The sequence below is a fragment of the Peromyscus californicus genome, unplaced genomic scaffold (genome assembly GCF_007827085.1).
Source record: "Peromyscus californicus insignis strain IS unplaced genomic scaffold, ASM782708v3 Scaffold_4__1_contigs__length_199733344, whole genome shotgun sequence".
NCBI classification, from domain to species: domain Eukaryota; kingdom Metazoa; phylum Chordata; class Mammalia; order Rodentia; family Cricetidae; genus Peromyscus; species Peromyscus californicus.
Genome location: NW_026294562.1, coordinates 180479634 through 180500895, shown reverse-complemented (window position 1 = coordinate 180500895; position 21262 = coordinate 180479634). Strand labels below are relative to the sequence as shown.

General features: G+C 40.9%; 1 protein-coding gene across 5 annotated transcripts in view; it reads left to right on the top strand.

Moving 5' to 3' along the window:
- LOC128094787 (zinc finger protein 25-like) overlaps positions 1 to 21262 on the top strand; it is a 38512-nt gene that overhangs the window by 5082 nt on the left and 12168 nt on the right. For 3 of the 5 annotated variants that reach the window (XM_052713322.1, XM_052713320.1, XM_052713318.1), the window contains exons 1-2: positions 5446 to 5556; positions 17026 to 21182. Coding sequence is in view for 1 of the 5 variants with exons in the window: in XM_052713317.1 (XP_052569277.1) it covers positions 5430 to 5556 (127 nt within the window). In the remaining 4 variants the exon portion in view is untranslated. Of the gene's footprint in view, positions 1 to 5429; positions 5557 to 17025; positions 21183 to 21262 lie in introns of those variants that run through there. The other 2 variants (XM_052713317.1, XM_052713319.1) reach the window with 2 other exon arrangements.

Sequence of the window (21262 nt, the reverse complement as noted above, 5' to 3'; positions counted from 1 at the left end):
ATTTTGAGGGGCTCTGAGAGTGTATGTAAATTGTGAAGGAGAAGGAGGGTTTGAGGAGATCTGAGGGTAGAAGCACAGCCTATGGAAAGTGTGAAGACCTGAGTTTAAACCCCCAGAACCTACATCAAAGCTGGGCATATAGTGTGAATGTTTGCAATTTCTGTGCTCCTAAAAAGAGATAGAAGACACAGACAGAAGAAGCTGGCAGGCCAGCTAGGCTGGTATATCTTAAAGAAAAGCAACAAAAGAGACTGTCTCAAGTTGGAAGGCAAAAACTGATACTTAAGATTGTCTTCTAATTTCCACGTGGATGCCCATATTCATATTCTCTGTCTGTCTGTCTGTCTGTCTCTCTCTCTCACACACACACACACACACACACACACACACACACACACACACAGAGAGAGAGGAAAATTTTTGCTAGTGAAATAACTTAATCAGTTAAGTGCTTGCTGCACAAGCATGAAGGTCTGAGTTTAATCCATAACCTACTTAAAAAATAATGACAGAGGATACTGGAGAGATGGCTCAAGAGTACTTGCTGCTCTTGCAGAGGACCTGAATTTGGTTCTCAGCACCACTGTGGGGCTGTTCACAGCTCCCTATAGCTCCAGCTCCAGGGGATCTAACACTGTGGGCAGCTGTACTCACCTGCACATACACACATACACATAATTAAAAATAATAGTTCTTTAAAAGAATGCTGGTGAAGACAGATAAATTCTTGGGGCTCACAGGCCAGCTAGCCTCGCTTAATTATAAAGAAGTTCTATGTAGAAAGTAGGAGAGCCTGTCTCAAAAACAAAGTGGACTTATACTGAGGAAAGTACTCAAGGTTAACTTCTAGCCTCCATACACAACCACAGATTTAAACACACCCACAAATTTACACACACACACACACACACACACACACACACACACACACACACACACACAATACCAACGCCCTCACCCCCAGGAAAAAATAAGGGGACATGAGAGTCCTTTTAGAGTCTAGTAACTATCTCCAGCTGAGAATCAAGAATTCAAGAAAAATTAACAAGAGTTGCTATGAAGGTTGCCTTTGTAAAGACAACAAATTTCAAATAAGAATGTCTAAATAGCAGTGAACTATGTTTACAGCCTATGAGTACATGACCTTTTACAAATATGACCTTATGTCTTTCCCATTAACCTGGAATTTTATGGGCATCACCCAAACAGGACTATACATTATTAACAGTAAAACATCTGAAGTTCTACAGTCCTTGATTTACCTACGAGGTAAATCCTGTAAGCCTATCCAGTACAGTTCGGGAACTACCCTGTTATCTTATTTAAGTTCCTAAGTAATCCTTTGAAACACCAGGTCTCTAGTCCTCAAAGTGACTACTTCTCAAAATCTTATCTGTCTGTCTGTCTGTCTACCTATTTATCATTGACCTAAAGAAACTTAAGGGTGGCTCTTGAAAACCCCACATCACTAGTGGGTGTGTGCTCTTTTTTCCCTTCCTTTGTCTTAGCTTCCTGCTTAAATTGCATTGATAAATTCCAACTCTGTTTCATACTGGCTTCTCCTGAGATTTTTATTTTTTATGTATTGAAGTCAAGAATTCTGCCTTATGGGACTAGAGAGATGGCTCAGTACCTAAGAGCACATATTGCTCTTCTAGAGGACTCAGCTTTGATTCCCAGCACCCATATCAGGTAGCTCACAATTACCTGTAACTTCAGCTTCATGGGAATCTAATTCTTCTGGCATCTGTAGGCTCTAGCACATGTGCTCCATAATTAAAAGTATTTAAAAAAATAAAAATAACTTTAAAAAAGAATCCTGGCTTTACCTGAGTGACAGTCAGGTAAAGAACACCTCAGGTTGCTGCAGGGAGCAGGGGAAAATCATTTTCCACTTTTGCTCACAATGCAAGTGGTTTCTGAGGATCTTTTAGAGGAAGTGGAGGGGCAGAGGTACCTGGGACCCATAAAATAAGGAAACAAAGGGAGAAGTGGGTAGGGGCAAGGAAAGTCATTGCCCTGTTGCTGACACATTTCCTAGAGCCTTCCACTACTCAAAAAAGATCCAGTGCCCACAGCAGCCTCCTGTCCAGTGCCATCATGAAGATGCAGAATCAAGATAAACACCCTTCTAGGCCTGCCAACAAATTCCTGAAATTCCTCCTCCCTACAAGCATTCCCATGCAACTTTCCCTTTCCGCACTGTGATCAACTTTTTGTTCTTTATGGTAAATTTCAGACAGTGTTTTGTTGTTTTCCTCTGAATTCTGAGCAGTGTATTTTGAGGAATTAAATTCTGTTCATGAACATCTTACACAAGTAATCTGTGAAGATTCTTGCCTGACCCCATGTTAACAATCTTTGCGCCTCTCTTGTCTCCTCTAGGCACACACACCTTACCAGAATGCATTTGGTTTTAGCTTCGCTCTTGCTTAATTTACAGGGTTGTGTGTCCTCATCCCAGCCTATGTCTCCCAGGTTTCAGGTATTAGAACTGCCTAGAACTAGACAACTAGAACTACTAGGTGCTTGAAGTAGCCATGTCTCTGGGTCTTGGAGTGCCTAGTGAATATCAGTCCTTGGGTCAACAATAGCCTGAGATGGGATGTGCAGCTTCTTAAGAGACCACCTGGGTGAACTGCAATTGGGAGAAATGTCCTACTATACTCTTCATCTCAGAATCATTTGAAATGACTATATCTGCATTGTGACTGAATAGTGTTATAGTCAATATTCCAATTTCTGTTCTTTTGAATGCTGTTCAAGTACCATTCTGTTGCTATGACAAACATCATAACCAAAACAGCTTCTGGATGAAGGCGTTTATTTCAGCTTACTTTTTCAGGTCATGGTCTATCACTGAGGGAAGGCAGGGCAGGAACTTGAAGCATAAAGCATGAAATAAGCTGTCTGCTGGTTTGTTCTTTGGCTCACACCCAGCTAAGCTGTTAAAACAACCCAAGATTACCTGTCTGGAGGTAGCATTACCCACAGTGGACTGTGACTTTTCTATATTAATCAACAATGAAGATAATTCCTCACAGATATGGCCACTGACCAATCTGATCTGGGCATTCTAGTAGTTGAGACTCTCTCAGAGGCTGCCAGCTGAGGATAATTAGGAAAATTACATACCAACAACAATTGACTATATGATACTTTTATTATCCGTGTGTGTGTGTGTGTGTGTGTGTGTGTGTGTGTGTGTGTGTGTGTTTCTGTTTACATGATGTGTTTGTGTTTGATGTCAACATCTGACATGTTGAAGTCAGAGAAAACTTTTGTAGACTCCATTCTCTTCCACTTTCAGGAATTGAACTGAAGACATCAAGCTTGCTGAGACATAATTTTTATTTTAAAAATAGCTTTTTATATATGTATGTTTTGCTTGCATATGTGTCTGTATACCATATGAGTACCTGGTGGCCTTGAAGGCCAGAAGATGGCATCACATCCCTGGACTACAGTTACAGACAGTTGTGAGGTGCCATGTGGGTGCTGTGAATCGAACCCTGGTCCCCTGCAAGAGCAGACAGTGCTTTTAATTGCTGCACTCCAGCCCTGTTTAATTTTTTTTAAAGAAGTAACCTATTACTTTATAAAATAATTGTACTAATTTTATATTCTTCCTCTTTAAAATTATTTCATACAGGTGAAATACATTTTTTTTTTTTTTTTGGTTTGTCGAGACAGGGTTTCTCTGTGTAGCTTTGCGCCTTTCCTGGAACTCACTTGGTAGTCCAGGCTGGCCTCGAACTCACAGAGATCCACCTGGCTCTACCTCCCGAGTGCTGGGATTAAAGGCGTGCGCCACCACCGCCCGGCACATTTTTTTTATTGTACACTTACCTAATTGTCTATTCACAACAAATCTCCCTGAGTAGTTTTATGTTTTTTTGTTTGTTTTTGGTTTTTGGTGGTGGTGGTGGTATCTGTGTCCTACTACATTTTACTAGGATGTTTTTGTATAGAGAGGGTTTATTTACTTAAGCAAGGGTGCCTTCCCAGTGACCACACCAATGAGAAATATGACACCCCCTCTTCTAGCATCTTTTAGCAGCTTAGAGCTCCATTGAGAAAGGTGAGGCCTTATTGCCTATCCCCCATCCATGGTGGACTGTTAATGTGCAAGTAGGCACTGCAGCTGTGAGTTCCTGGATGCAATAGGCATGCCGTTTCTGGAAGACAGTGTTTCCAAGTACTGCTTCCCATGCCCTCTTCAGTAATGTTCCCTGAGCCTTGGAGGGGATAAGAATAGGTGTGCCATGTACTGGCTGAGCAGTCAACACTCACTTATTCTCAGCATGCTGACCAGTTACAAGTCTCTATATATTAACTATTCCTACTGTGAACAAGTTTCTCTGACCAAGACTGAGAGCAGTTCTACATAATTTTACAACAGAGTATGAGGGTTTACCTTTAGTCACACCCTTGTCCTTTCAAATAGTTGTACTCTGTTTTTTGTTTTGTTTTTGAGACAGAGTCTCTCTTTGTAGACCATGCTGGCCTAGAACTCACAGAAAACTGCCTGCCTCTGCCTCCCTTGAGTAGAGTGCTGGGATTAAAGTGTGCATACCCATTCACATAGCTGTGTTGAGAGAGCATTATATTTATTCTGCATTACTCCTGGGGATTTCAGCCCATGGAAGTGGTTACATGCCCACTTAAAACCATTTGTTTTTCTGGGGTCCAGAGGGATTTGCATGTGTCCATATTCCTTTATTCCTAGAGCTTGGGCTAGGGTGGGGGTGTTAGCCTGTATTCCTTCAAATCATCTGTATTAGAACTGAGACACTCAATGCATGGACAGATTTAATGGCCCTGGAGGCAGTGGCTTGAGACTGGGCATCAGACTTTTGTAGTGAAACTGCTTAGAAACCTCTTTTAAAAAATTTCGTGGACCCCTGCATTAACACAGTTAAGATATTTGTTGAATTTTCTTCCATGATACAAATCAAGCAATACCTTCTATAAGACACTATCTTTGTTTCTTTCTTGTAATAAAATACACTGACAAAAGCAACTTAGAAGAGAAAGGGTTTATTTCAAATCATAGTTTATGAACATAGTCCATTGATGCAGGGTAGTTACAGTCGCAGGGGCTTGAGATAGCTGGTCACATTGGATCCATAGTCACAACAAAGGGAACACTGAATGTTTGCATGCTTAGCTCCCTCTCTCCTTTCTTAAAATTCCTTTGAAATAATACATCCATAGTGGACAAGTCCTTTCACCTCACTTTAAAACAACAACAGAAAAAAAAAAAAAAAACTCCTATGACAGCTTAATCTAAATAATTTGTCATTGAGGTTCCTTCCCTTCCATGATTCCACATCCTGTCAAGTCTTCAGTGGAAACCATAGTGAACTCCTCATTTTATGTTCCCAAAGCTGAGTACTTGGGGTTTAAAAAGAAATGTGTCATTACAGGGTTCTGTATCATTTGAGGACATCTCTTTGGACTTCACCTGGGATGAGTGGCAGGATCTTGATTCTGCTCAGAGGACACTCTACAGGGATGTAATGCTAGAGAATTATAGCAGCCTCATGTTTTTGGGTAAGTCTGTCCTGTAACTCTCTCCACCAATTAAATTCTTAGTTGATAATTATAAGAGTTATTGCTGACTCGTTTTCTTTCTTTCTGGTTTTTGTTTGTTTGTTTTTTTTGTTTTTTTTTTCAAGACAAGGTTTCTCTGTGTAGTCCTGGCTATCCTGGAACATGGTCTGTAAAACAGGCTGGCCTTAAACTCAGAGATCCACCTGCCTCTCAATTGCTGTATCTTAGAGTTTTATTCCTGTAAAGACACCATGACTACAGCAACTTTTTATTTTTTTACTTTTTTTTAAAATTCATTTTACATACCAACCACAGATCCCCTTCTCATCCTTCCTCTCAATCCTCCCACCCCTAACTAGCCCCTCCCCAATCCACTCCTCATCCCCTCTTCCAAAACGGTAAGTTCTCCCATGGGGGGGACAGCAAAGCCTGGTACATTCAGTTGAGGCAGGACCCAGTCCCTCCCCATTGCCTCAAGGGTGAGCAAGGTATCCAACCACAGGTAATGTGATCCAGAAAGCCAGCTCATGCACCAAGGGATAGATCCTGATCACACTGTCAGGGGCCCCTCAAACAGACCCAGCTACACAACTATCTCCAGTATGCAGAGGGTCTAGTCTGGTCCCATGCAGGTTCCATAGCTGTTGGTCTATAATTCATGAGTTCCTATGAGCTTGGTTCAGTTGTCTCTATAGATTACCCCATCATGATCTTGAACCCTCTTGCTCATATAGTCCCTCTTCCCTCTTTTCGACTGGACTCCTGGAGCTCGGCCGGGTGCTTGGTTGTGGGTCTCTGCATTTACTTCCATCAGTTACTATATGAAGGCTCTATGATGACAGTGTATTCACCAATCTGATTACTAGGGTAGGGTAGTTCAGGCATACTTACCACTATTGCTAGTAGTCTAATCTGGGTCATCCTTGTGGATTCCTGGAAATTTCCCTAGCATCAGCTTTCTCTCTTACCCCATAATGTCTCCCTCTATTAAGATGTCTCTTTCATTGCTCTCCCACTCTGTCCCTGCCCCAGCTCGACCATCCTGCTCCCTCATGTTCTTATCCTCCATCCCCTCCCCTCTATTGTCCCTGCTCATCCCCAATTTACTCATGGAGATCTCTGTTTCCCCCTCCCAAGGTGACCCATATGTCCCTCTTAGGTTCCTGCTTGTTTCCTAGCTTCTCTGGAGCTATGGGTTGTAGTCTGATTATCCTTATGGCAACTCTTATAAAGGAAAACATTTAATTCAGGCTGGCTTACAGTTTCAGAAGTTTAGTCCATTATCATCACAGTGGGGAGTATGACTGCTGGGAGTATGGAGCCATGCAGGTAGACATGGTGCTGGACAAGGTGCTGAGAGTTTTGCATCTTGATCCGCAGGCAACAGAAGGAGACTGTATCGTACACTGAGTGTAGCTTGGGCATAGGAGACCTCAAAGCCCACCCCCACACTGACACACTTCCTCCAACAAGATGACACATCTTAATAGTGCCACTTTCTATGAGCCAAGCATTCAAACACATGAGTCTGTCGGGGCCATACCTATTCAGACCACCACATGCTGAGATTAAAGGCATTCGCCAACTCTGCCTGGCTAGGATTATTGCTGACTTTTAATACAAATTATATATCATACATTTAACTAACATGTACTAAAGCACATATTTGTGGAGAACTTACACAGTTATATATTTATGATGCAACACTTAAAATTTAATGATGAGATGCAGGTGACCATTAAGTTGGGCATCTTAGACATTACTTGTCTGTATTGGGAATATTTAACATCTCTCTGACCGGTATTTTAAAATACTCAACTAATTGTTATGTACCATCTATCACTCATCAGCTAGGTGGTGGTGGTGCATGCATGCCTTTGAGCTCAGCACTCAGGAGGCAGAGGCAGGTGAATCTCTGAGGTCAAGGCCAGCCTGGTCTACAGAATGATCCAGGAGAGCCAGGACTACACAAAGATCCTTGTCTTGAGTGGGGTGGGAGGAAGTTACTCATCACTTCCATACGCATTTTAGTAAATACTCCCTATCTTTCATCCATTCCTCTCTCCCTTTTAACTTTTCCACACTCTAATAATTGTTGTTTTTTTCTCTGATGCTGCAGGGTAGCCTTAGCTTGCAAGTAAGATGAAAACTGTCGGGTGTTTTTTATGTTTGTTGTTGTAATGTTTTATGACATATTTAGATTATGCCTTTGAATTTCCTGGGCAGACATAAAGTGTTGGTTTTATGAGTTACACAGGATGATCAAAGAAAGAGGGTCACTCCAGCATGTAATCAGGCTCTGAGGCAGCAGAGGTCCAGCCTTGATGGACTGAACCTATAACAGCCATGTGGAAGCATATTTATGGATTGTTACACAAAAGTATTTTGGGTAAAACAGATTCCTCATACCAAAGCCTCTGATCTAATCTATATGTTTTGTGAAGGAAAACATCACACCCCCACACATTTAGTTTGTACTGTGCACTGTTTGCTGTACCCAATAATGCATGACGTTCCAGGTGTGTCAGGACTATCTTGTGACTAAAGTCATGGAAAGGCTTTAAAGCTCCTTCAGAAAAAACAACTCTATAAATCACAGAAAACAATCACCATTTTTAACTTCAGCACAGTGGCTGTGCCCTAGTCTACTGTTATTTCAGCCAGAAATTGCAACTCTGAAGTTACCAACCTGCTTCTCTAGAAGTTGCCTATCCACTCAGGCTGTAACCTAGTGGGAATTCTGTTCCTGAAGGCACCAGCTCTGTCGCTGCCACTGAATGTACCTTTAATTAAATCTATTGTTCTGTTTATAAATAAGACTCAAGATTCAAAGGCTGGGGTGTAGCTAGAGAATTTTTCTCCAGCTCCCACCACCAAGTCCCGCCAGTCCCAGAGCCCACTTATAAAACAAACACACAGACTCTTACATTATTTAAACTGCGTGGCCATTAGCTCAGGCCTATCATTGTCTAGCTCTCACTCTTATATTCAGCCCATTTCTATTAATCTTTATTTTGCCACGTGGCTCATGGCTTACCGGTACTTTACATCTTCCTTGTCTTGGCGGTGGCTCCAGCCCGTCTCCCTTTCCTTCCTCCTTCCTCAATTCTCCTCTCTCCTTGTCCCATCTATACTTCCTGCCTGATCACTGGCCAATCAGTGCTTTATTTATATTGAGCGATATCCACAGCACTGGGGTGAAAACTTGCAAGCTCAGAGAGGCTGAGTAGCAAAAAGCTAACCTTCTCTCCCTGCTGGCATCTCTGAAAGACTGTACCTCTACTCTGCCAAACCAGAAAAACCTGTGCCACTCCAAATCCCACCCAACTACTTCCTGTGTCTCTCTATCTCTCCTGGAAGCCCTTTGATGCTTTATGCTTTATTACTTTCTGTCAATTAGTTGCTAACTCAGCCTCCTTACCCAATGTTAATTGTAGGCAAAGTTTTCCTGTCCCAACCACCTGCTCCCAAATAACCACTCAGGGTCTTAATATTAATTATAAATGCTAGGCCAATAGCTCAGGGTTATTACTAACTAGCTCTTACTTTAATTAACCCATTTCTATTCATCTAAGTGCTACCCCAAGGCTCATGGCATTTACCTCTCTGGCATATCTTTCTTCCTCTCCATCTGCTTGGCAACTCCTCTGATTCCATCCTTCTTTTTTCCAGTGTCCTTAGTTTGGTTGTCCCACCTATTCTTCCTGCCTGGCTACCGGCCAGTCAGCTTTTTATTAAACCAGTCTGAGAGATAGATTGTCACCGTGTACATAAGGATTATTCCATGGTATTTCCCTTTTTTGCCTAATTAAAAAGGAAGGTTTTAACTTTAATACAGTAAGATTATATACAACAAAAACAATTATTAAGTAAGAATTACAGTTACAATATCAAGTCCAGTTGTATTTGCTGCCACCAGAGGCCACGTCCATGTCAGTAAACTGTATTACTGCCAGAATCCATGTGGGTGTCCACTGTCTGTGCTCCTACTGGGGGCCATGTTGATGTTTATGGTCCAAGGTACCACTGAGGGCTATGTTAGTGTCCATGGTCCGTGCTGTGGCTAAGAGGTCTTATTGATATCCATGGTCTGTGCTGCTGCCATAGGCCTTGTTGATGCCCATGGACCATGTTGCTGCAAGAGGCCATGCTGATACTGGTGTTACTGCCAGAGGCCATGTGAATATCCATGGCCTGTGATCCCACTGCAGCCATGTTGATGACCATGGTCCATGTTACCACCAAAGGCCATGTGGATGTCTGTGGTCTGTACTGCTGCTGAAAGCCAAGTTGGTGTCCTTGGCCCGTGATGTAGCCAAGGACTGTGTTGATGTTCATAGTCTGTGCTGTCACCAGCAACCATGTAGAAGTACATGATCCAGTATGCCACCTGCTGTTATGAACAAGGAAGCTTCTTTTGCAGTGGTATCAATGATGACTACAGACTCTATCCCCACATGGTGGAATGAGAGTAGTAACTGCTGAAAGTTGTTCTCCATCCTTCATATATATGACATAGCATGTTCATACTCAAATATAAATATATACACATACACACACACACACACACAAATAAATAAATACATGCAGTAAACAAATTTTAAAAATGGGCTTGTTGGGCCTAGAGAGGTAGCTCAGTAGTTAAGAACATTTGTTGCTCTTGCCTAGGATTCAAGTTGGTTCCCAGCACTCACATGGTGCCTCACAACCATTTCTAACTCCAGTTCCAAGGTACCTGATGCCCTCTTCTGATCTCTATAGTCACCAGGCATGTACTTGGTACATACACAAACATGCAGGCAAAATCCTCATAAACATAAAATGAAATGAATCTTAAAGAAAAGTGGATTCGTCATTATGGTTATTTGGTAAGGGACATATGTAGTATGGCCAAGATTCTACATGTAATATTCAGCATTACCAAAAATAAATACAAATAAATAAGCACCTTAACATATTGGGCCACTCACCATCCCTACATGTCTGTTTTATACAAACCAAGGAGAAAAGATAAGTACATTGGCTGTCCAGTGCCAAACAGTCAGTCCTGAAGACATACTATATGACCAAACAGGAGGCAGAAGCAGGTGGATCTGTGAATTTGAGGCTTCCCTGGTCTATAGAGTTCCAGGACACCCAGGGCTACACAGAAAAAGCTTGTCTCAAGAAACAAACATACAAAATTTTAAATGTGAGGGGTTGAGCAGATGGCTCAGTGGTTAAGAACACTTACTGCACTCACAGAGGACTGGAGTTCAGTTTGCCAGATCCATAGAGCAGCTCACAACCATCTATAACTCTAGTCCCAGCGGATCTGATGCCCTTTTCTGACCCCACAGGTTCCTGCACTCAGGTACACACACACACACACACACACACACATATATTTAAAGGTTAGCTTCAGGTTTATAGTGAACTCAAGGCTAACCTCAGATAAATTATATAAAATTACACACAATAATGATTATTCCCAACAGTAAAACCTTGTTTCAGGAAACCAACCCCTTCCCCCACAAAAAGCATGAATCACAATCCATTCCATGTTATAGATTAGAAAAATATTATTACTCTGGTTAGTGGTGGTGTACGCCTTTAATCCCAGCGCTCAGGAGGCACAGACAGGTGGATCTCTGTGAGTTCAAGGCCAGTCTGGTCTACAGAGAGAGTTCCAGAGCAGGCCCCAAAGCTTCAAAGAGAAACCTTGTCTCAGAAAAACAAAAAGAAAAAAGAAAAAGAAAAATATTACATTCAGGACTGACTTTTAGCCAACTATGTGACACACATAGGTATAAACTGAGTATGGTTGGGACTTTTTGGTAGTACAATTGACTGAATGCCCTTGTTTTCTAAGAATCCCAGTAATTTCACTTATTCTCTAAGCCTGATGGAATCTTTCTTTGGGTTTATCTACTCACTTCATAGTTGTGAATAGATGTTTGTTTATTGTAATGGAAATCTAGTAGAGTCATTGTATCTAGGGTAAACATTAGAATAAATAGTTGTTTTTCACTGTATCTAGGGTAAACATCAGAATAAAACAGTTGTTTGTTGGAGGTATTTAGACCTAGGAGAAATCACTGCAGAAAACTGTGAGCATCATTTGATCACACTGCAAATCCTGATTTACTGATTAAATAAAATTAACTTTAATCAAGGTTAACTGCTGTGGAATAATCTTTTTGTACACTGTGAAGATTTGTCACTCCAATTGGTTTAATAAAAAGCTTACAGTCCGGTAGCTAGGCAGGAAGTATAGGTGGGACAACCAAACTAAGACACTGGGGAAAAGGGCAGAGTCAGAGGAATTCAATGAAGCAAGACATGCCAGAGAGGTAAATGCCACAAGCCTCAGGGCAGCACATAGATTAATAGAAATGGGCTAATTTAAGTTGTAAGAGCTAGTTAGTAATAACCCTGAGCTATTGGCCGATCATTTATAATTAATATTAAGACCTTTAGTGGTAATTTGGGAGTGGTGATTGGGACAGGAAAACTTCACCTACAAATGGCACCCAACATCTAGGGCCATGTACATACACATAACGCCTGATGGAGCTGAGAATTCCTAGCCTCGTGACTCCTATGCTGGCTGCAGTACAGAGACACATCTCCTGGCAACTGCCAGCATGGAGCTAAAGTGCATGCCAGGTTCCTGCAGTCTCTCACATGGGCCAACGTACAGAGCAATGTCTCCCAGCTCCATGATATGTGCATTGGGGTTTTGCTCATACAGACAAAAAAGGTTAGATATACAGTAAAGACAGATTCAGACAGAAAAAAACCCTCTAAATGGGTTACAGTGTGCTTAAAAATATACATAGGCTTGAGAGAAAAAAGAGAAGGTAGAGACAGTCATAAAGAAATATATAGTTTTAAAAAATAAAGTCTTTAAAAAGGGAGTAAAGTAATATTTAAAAAGCCACGTAAAAATAGAAAATACAGAGAGTCTGGATCCTATATGTTATTGTGTTGTCTTTAAATTTTTTGGTTGCAAGAGACACTGGATTATGAAACCTGGTAGATTAAACCAACCTATATATTTTAAAAATATCTTGACTTCAAAATTAAAGTCAAAAGGCATGTTACTTTGAGGGAAAGGTTATGCCTTGATTTCCACAGGAAATGAGAAGCTGTGGATTCATTCTGGGTTAGAAGAAACCAGGTTTGATTGAGGAAACCCCTGAAAATCCTGACTACAGACATAAAGAAATAACAACAACAAAAAACCTACAAAATACATACCGTATATTTTACCTGCTCAAATATGAAACAAAAAAAAAATCATCTTTGGCTGACTTGTATACAATAAATATGCAGTCTATACTTTTATTAATACAGATATGTATGTTATCCTTAAAAGTTTATGTATTTTCAGAGCAACAGGATCAAACTCCAATAAAAACAGTTGGCCCAGGTGATCCAGCATCCAGAACAACTTCAAGGCTGCTGGCTAAGATGATCCAGCCTCACAGACTACTACAGCCAAGACTTAACCATTATCCTAAATTTTCTCAGGGTCCAAAGATAATAGCACCCACAAACAACATGAAATAATCTAGAGAATGATGCCCACATTCCCAAAATATTGGTTATGGATGCTTGTTATCATTTAAAGGAGGTTGGGTTGTTATTGGTCATAGAAAAAGAAAAAAAAGCTAAACAACAGTTTAATTCAAAGACCTTCTTCCAAAGGAAAATGAGGATATGATATAGAAATAATAGGAAAAAAAGGGTAGAATATTGAATCTGCTTTAATCCCAAAGCAACTATTAACATCAAAATATTTTACATTGGTATGGATTTTAATTTTTGATACCTATTTAAAGTTATTTCTGTTATATTGTATATTTGTTTCTACTCTTGTTTGAGATACTGTGCTTATACAACTCATTTAAAAATGTAATGTATAATTAAGAAATACAGGTTAATAGTCACCTATAATAATCAAACTTGTAGTCATATTAGGTATGTTTTAAAGGTTAAACAGATATATTTAGATAGATACATGGTCTTCAAACATGTCAAAGACCTACAGAGTATGGCATTTAAAATGTTTTAACAACATAAGGCTTTATGGTGACAGCACAGACTATGAACATCAACACAGTCCTTGGCTACATCACGGGCCAAGGACACCAACTTGGCTTTCAGCAGCAGTACAGACCACAGACATCCACATGGCCTTTGGTGGTAACATGGACCATGGTCATCAACATGGCTGCAGTGGGATCACAGGCCATGGATATTCACATGGCCTCTGGCAGTAACACCAGTATCAGCATGGCCTTTTGTAGCAACATGGTCCATGGGCATCAACAAGGCCTATGGCAGCAGCACAGACCATGGATATCAATAAGACCTCCTAGCCACAGCAAGGACCATGGACACTAACATAGCCCTCAGTGGTACCTTGGACCATAAACATCAACATGGCCCCCAGTAGGAGCACAGACAGTGGACACCCACATGGACTCTGGCAGTAACACAGTTTACTGACATGGACATGGCCTCTGGTGGCAGCATAGATGACAGACAGCAGCATGGTCTCAGGAAGCAGCCTAGGCCATGGACATCCATATGTCTTTCAGTGGTAAAACAGACCACAAACATCAACATGGTCTTAGGTGGCTGCACAGATCACAGACATGAACATGGCCTCCAATGGACCACAGACATCATCATCATGGCCCTCTGGCGACAGCACAGGCAACAGACATCCACATGGCATCCATTGGCAGCACAGATCATGGATGCCAGTATGGCCTCTACAGGGAATATAGATCACTGACACCAGCACATCACCTGGCTATATAGCATGGACAACAGATACCACATGGCCTCTGGTGACAGCACAGACCATGGATGTCTTTCGAGGAGGTCCAATCTAGAAAATGAACCATTCTTCATCTTCGACATCCTTTCGTTGCGCAGTCAGGGCAACTGTATGACTGGGCAGTGATTTCAGGAGCACAGCCTGTGAGAGCTCCAAGGCTGCTTAAAACCACCCTGCCAGCACTAATGGGCAAAGCTCCCCAGTCCACTGCAGCGGTGGCCTGAGGATGAGCTCTTCTATTCAGCAACAACATGTTCTTTGTCTGCTGGGGCCACACTCCCATACCATTCCCATACCCTTCACTGCTGCAGCTCTAGTTTCACCATTCTTCATCATGCATCTCTGTTCTGCCATCTTTTCCTTCCAGTTTCATGAGAGCACTTTAAAAAAGCACCTTCTCATAAGACCTGCCTTTTTGTAGTTGTTCAGGAGATACTGTGGGCTCTGAAGAGTCCTCTCCTATGCATCTCCCCTCAGGCTCCTCGAGCTGCTCCTTGGTCCCACAGGTGCTGGCAGCTCCCACTGTCTTGAATCAAATCTAATTTTTTTTTATTTATTTAATGTGTATGGGTTTTTTATGTATGTGTATCCATGTACCACATGAAAGCCTGATTTCCTGGGAGGCCAGAAGTGTATATTAGATCCTCCAAAACTGAATGGTTGTGCACCATCGTGTAGGTGCTGAGAATTGAACCCACAGCCTCTGAAAGAGCAGTAAGAGCTCTTAACCACTGAGACTTCTCCCCAGCTCCAGTATTGAACCTTTTCTTTTTTCTTTGCTTTCTGTTTTTTGTTGATTTGTTTATTGTTATTTTTTAGACATGGTTTTACGTGACTGGTCTGGAACTTGGTGTATAGACCAGGCTGGTCTCAAACTCATAGAAATGTGGCTACCTCTGACTCCTAAATACTGGGATTAAATATATGCACTACCATGCCTGGTCCTGAGTGGCCATTTTTAAGGAGGTTATTCTGAATTTCTCAGCAAATTTGTTCTTCGTGGACACAGAAGGTGTGAAGTTTGGTGTTTGACTTCTGTTTTTGTCACATGTTATATCATCCATTAGCCCTGGTTTAGAGTATAAGGTTTTCCCTTTATAGCATCATTTATAAATAACCTCACCTTTACATTCCCCTTTCTCTTTTAGATGTTATTGTTTCTTTACCTTATCGGGTATATGTGTCTTTATTAGTAAGCTAAGAGTGGTGAAAGCATATCCTGCTGTGTTCCTAGGGGAAATCATCTCAGGCTTGCTCCACTCCCCTAGCTGTTGACTGTGGTTTTGTTGTATATAGTCATAGTTTATTGATTGAAGTTTTTTTCCTGAAGATAAAAATACCTTTCATACGTCCATTGCATTCATATGACTGTTTTTGTTGTGATAGTAGTGGTTTTTTGAGACAGGATCTTACTGTGCAAATCTGGCTGCCCTGGAACTCACAGAAATCAGTTTTCTCTGACTCTTGATTACTAGGATAAATGGTGGATGCCACTATATCTAGAAATACAGCTATTTATTGTTTAGTGCATGGATATGAGGGTTTCAAATTTCCATATGGTGAAGGCTGCATTCCTAGTATGAATCACACATGACCATAGCTTCTAATTGTTTTATGTGCTGTGTTGATTTTTTTTGTTGAGAATCTTTGTGCCTGTGTTCATTGGGGTTACTGTACCTTAGGTTTGTTTGCTGTATCCATGTGTAGCTTTGAAGTCATTGTAATGCTGGTGAATATGATGACAGCTAAAAAGCATGGCTGTACCTCTAGTGGGTGTTATTATATATTCATCATTAGACTTTCTTCTTAAAGTGTTGAGAATTCTCTTCGTCTTGCTATTTTTCCTATTTGATTATAATGTGACACAGAGTCATTTGTTGATATATATGCCTTATCTCACCTGTTTCTTCTTTGATGTCTTTGTCTTTTCTAAATAATACACATAGAAGGCACATTTGCTTTTCAATGATGATGCGTATATTTTAAATTATCCTTAAATTCTTTCAGTTTTCAAAAATCTGCCTGGATTATTTAATTTATTCATTTTTGAGAAAGTATTTCACTATATAGCCCTGGCTGGCCTAAGACTCATTAAATAGACCAGGCTGACCTTTAACTCAAAGTTATCTACCTACCTCTGCCTTGCAAATGCTGGAATTAAATATGTGCTTAACAGTTTAGTTTACTTAAAGCATTTTGTTGTTGTTGTTTTGTTTTTGAGTTGTGATACATGCCTTTAATTCTGACACTCAGGAGGCAGAGCCAAAGGTTGAAGCTAGTTTGATCTATACAGGGAGTTCCAGGGCAGCCAAGGTTACATGGAAAGAAACTGAAGAGTTCTGCACTTCATACTCATTCAGTTATTGCCATTTTATAAAGCTTTCAAAGTTATCTTTAATTTCTGTCTCTTTCCTTGTCTGTCATTCACCACACAAGCCATTCCAGTTAAGCTTTGATTCTAACCACACCACTGAAGGTGCCCTCTTCAGCATTCTCAGTACCCATTTTGCCAAGTTCTTTGCTCAATTCATTCTCTATTCCTTCCTTAATTTCTAAAGACTCACCAACATAGCAGGCCACCTTTCTCTTGATTGCCTTCCCATGGGCTTTTGTGACTATTTAATGTTGTATTCCAGGTTGTAGGTGCTGAGGAAACAATCTGCTATTCAGCTATACAAAGTGGTTAACTGACAACCTCATCTCGTAGACTATGGATCCACTTAGCCTTTGAGTCAAGGACATGCTCTTCCCCACCCTATCGCCGAGTACTGTGGATAGTATGGCCTGGTCATCTCTATGTATGTCAGTATCCTCTAGTGAGCAACCTTTTCTCCAGGACTCCCAGTTTGGTGATCAAAGACCCTTAAACCAGTGTTTTGGTCTTAAGCCTCCCCTGTTCAATCCTGCTTCCTCCTCACTCTACACAGATTTCAGATCTTAACTGGAAGACTTGACCAGCACTAATTCCTTTCACCTGTACCACTCACAAGCAGCCTCACCCACTACCTCTTATCAGCCTCATTCCATTTCAGCACTTAAAGCATTTTTTAAAATTCATTTTCATTGTTAGATTTCAACAATAACAAAAACTACAGAAAACCTACAATCTCATGGAAGCTGAATAATGCTCAACTGTTAAGGAAGAAATAGAGAAAGAAATTAAAGGCTTCCTAGAGATCAACGAAAATGAAGACACCACATACCCAAACTTATGGGACACTATGAAAGCAGTACTAAGAGGGACATTCATAGCATTAAATGCCCACATAAAGAAGTTGGAGAAAACTCACACTAGTGACTTAACAGCACACCTGAAACCTCTAGAACAAGAAGCAGCAAAGTCTCCCAGGAAAAATAGACGCCAGGAAATTATCAAAGTGAGAGCTGAAATCAATAAAATAGAAACAAAGAGAACAATACAAAAAATTAATGAAACAAAGAGTTGGTTCTTTGAGAAAATCAACAAGATAGACAAGCCCTTATCCAAACTAACCAAAAGACAGAAAGAGAGCATCCAAATCAACAAAATCAGAAATGAAAAGGGGGACATAACAACAGACATTGAGGAAATCCAGAGAATCATCAGGTCATACTTCAAAAACCTCTACTCCACAAAACTGGAAAACTGAAAAGAAATGGATAATTTCCTGGATAGGTACCACATACCTAAGTTAAATCAAGACCAGATAAACTATTTAAATAGTCCAATAACCCCTAACGAAATAGAAACAGTCATTAAAAGTCTCCCAACCAAAAAAAGCCCAGGACCAGATGGTTTCAGCACAGAATTCTACCAGATCTTCAAAGAAGAGTTAATACCAATACTCTCTAAATTGTTCCACACAATAGAAACAGAAGGAACATTACCAAATTCCTTCTATTAGGCTACAATTACCCTGATTCTTAAACCAAACAAGGATACAACAAAGAAAGAGAACTACAGACCGATCTCCCTCATGAACATTGATGCAAAAATACTCAATAAAGTACTGGCAAACAGACTCCAAGAACACATCAAAACAATTATCCACCATGATCAAGTAGGCTTCATTCCAAGGATGCAAGGGTAGTTCAACATACAAAAGTCCATCAATGTAATACACCATATAAACAAACTCAAAGGAAAAAACCACATGATCATCTCACTAGATGCAGAAAAGGCATTTGACAAAATCCAAAACCCCTTCATGATAAAGGTCTTGGAGCGATCAGGAATACAGGGAACATACCTAAACATAATAAAGGCAATTTACAGCAAGCCAACAGCCAACACCAAATTAAATGGAGAGAAACTCAAAGCAATTCCACTAAAATCAGGAACGAGGCAAGGCTGTCCGCTCTGCCCATACTTATTCAATATAGTACTTGAAGTTCTAGCCAGAGCAATAAGAGAACATAAGGAGATTAAGGGGATACAAATTGGAAAGGAAGAAGTCAAGCTTTCCCTATTTGCAGATGACATGATAGTATACTTGAGTGACCCCAAAGATTCAACCAAGGAACTAATAAAGCTTATAAACACCCTCAGCAACATAGCAGGATACAAGATCAACTCAAAAAAATCAGTAGCCCTCCTATATACAATGGACAAAGAAGCTAAGAAGGAAATCAGAGATACATCACCCTTTACAATAGCTACAAATGACATAAAATACCTTAGGCTAACACTAACCAAGCCAGTGAAGGAGCTATATGAAAAGAACTTTAAGTCCCTGAAAAAAAGAAATTGAAGAAGATGTCAGAAAATGGAAAGAGCTCCCATGCTCATGGATAGGCAGGACTAACATAGTAAAAATGACAATCTTACCAAAAGCAATCTACAGATTCAATGCAATCCCCATCAAAATACCAACACAATTCTTCACAGACCTGGAAAGAGTAATACTCAACTTTATATGGAAAAACAAAATACCCAGGATAGCCAAAAGAATCTTGTACAATAACACAACCTCTGGAGGCATCACGATCCCTGACTTCAAGCTCCACTATAGAGCTACAGTAATAAAAACAGCTTGGTACTGGCATAAAAACCAACATGTGGACCAATGGAATCGAATTGAAGACCCTGACATTAATCCGCACACCTATGAACATACAATTTTTGACAAAGAAGCCAAAAGTGCACAATGGAAAAAAGAAAACATCTTCAACAAATGGTGCTGGCATAACTGGATATCAACATGTAGAAGGCTGCAAATAGTTCCATATCTATCACCGTGCACAAAACTTAAGTCCAAGTGGATCAAGGAACTCAACATAAATCCAGCTACTCTGAACCTGCTAGAAGAGAAAGTAGGAAGTAGTCTTGAACGCATTGGCACAGGAGATCACTTCCTAAATATAACACCAGTATCACAGACACTGAGAGAAACAATCAATCAATGGGACCTCTTAAAACTGAGAAGCTTTTGTAGAGCAAAGGATACGGTCAACAAGGCAAAGTAACAGCCTACAGAATGGGAAAAGGTCTTTACCAACCCCACATCTGACAGAGAACTGATATCCAGAATATATAAGGAACTCAAGAAATTAGACATCAAAATGCCCAACAGTCCAATTAAGAAATGGGCTATAGAACTAAACAGAGAATTCTCAACAGAGAAAGCTCAAATGGCTGAAAGACATTTAAGGAATTGCTCAACATCCCTAATCATCAGGGAAATGAAAATCAAAACAACTCTGAGATACCACCTTATACCTGTCAGAATGGCTAAGATCAAAAACACTGAAGACACCTTATGCTGGAGAGGATGTGGAGCTAGGGGAACTCTCTTCCACTGGTGGTTGGAATGCAAGCTTGTACAACCACTTTGGAAATCAATATGGCACTTTCTTAGAAATTGGGAATCAATCTCCCCCAAGATCCAGCTATACCACTCTTGGGCATATACCCAAGGAATGCTCAATCATACCACAAGAGCACTTGTTCAGCTATGTTCATATCAGCATTGTTTGTAATAGCCAGAACATGGAAACAACCTAGATGCCCTTCAACTGAAGAATGGATAAACAAATTGTGGTACATATACACAATGGAATACTACTCAGCATAGAAAAACAATGACATCATGAGGTTTGCAAGCAAATGGATGGATCTACAAAAAATCATCCTGAGTGAGGTAACCCAGACTCAGAAAGACGAACATGGTATGTACTCACTCATAGGAGGAACAAGGATGACTGGACTGCTACTCACATCACCAGGGAGGCTACCTGGAAAACAGGACCCCAAGAAAGACACGGGGATCGCCCAATGACGGAGAAATGGAAGAGATCTATATGAACAGCCTGGACATAAGTGGGGGTAATGGAAGGCGAGGGTCAAGGGAACGAGAGGGTCAAGGGAGCGGCGGGAGTTCCCAGCTGGATCAACAATAGAGAGGGAGAACAAGGAATAGGAGACCATGATAAATGAAGACCATATGAGAATAGGAAGAAGCAAAGTGCTAGAGAGGCCCACAGAAATCACAAAGATACCCACACAACAAACTGCTGGCAATGGTCGAGAGACAGCCGGAACTGACCTTCTCTGGTGATGGGATGACCAAACACCCTAATTGTCATGCTAGAAACCCCATCAACGACTGAGGGATCTGGATGCAGAGAACCATGGCTAGGCCCCGGCTGGAGCTCTGGGAGTCCAATTAGCGAGAAAGAGGAGGGTTTATATGAGCGAGAATTGTTGAGACCAAGGTTGGATAAAGCACAGGGACAAATAGCCAGACGAATGGAAACATATGAACTATGAACCAATGGCTGAGGAGCCCCCAACTGGATCAGGCCCTCTGAATCGGTGAGACAGTTGATTGGCTTGATCTGTTTGGGAGGCATCCAGGCAGTGGGACCGGGTCCTGTGCTCATTGCATGAGTTGG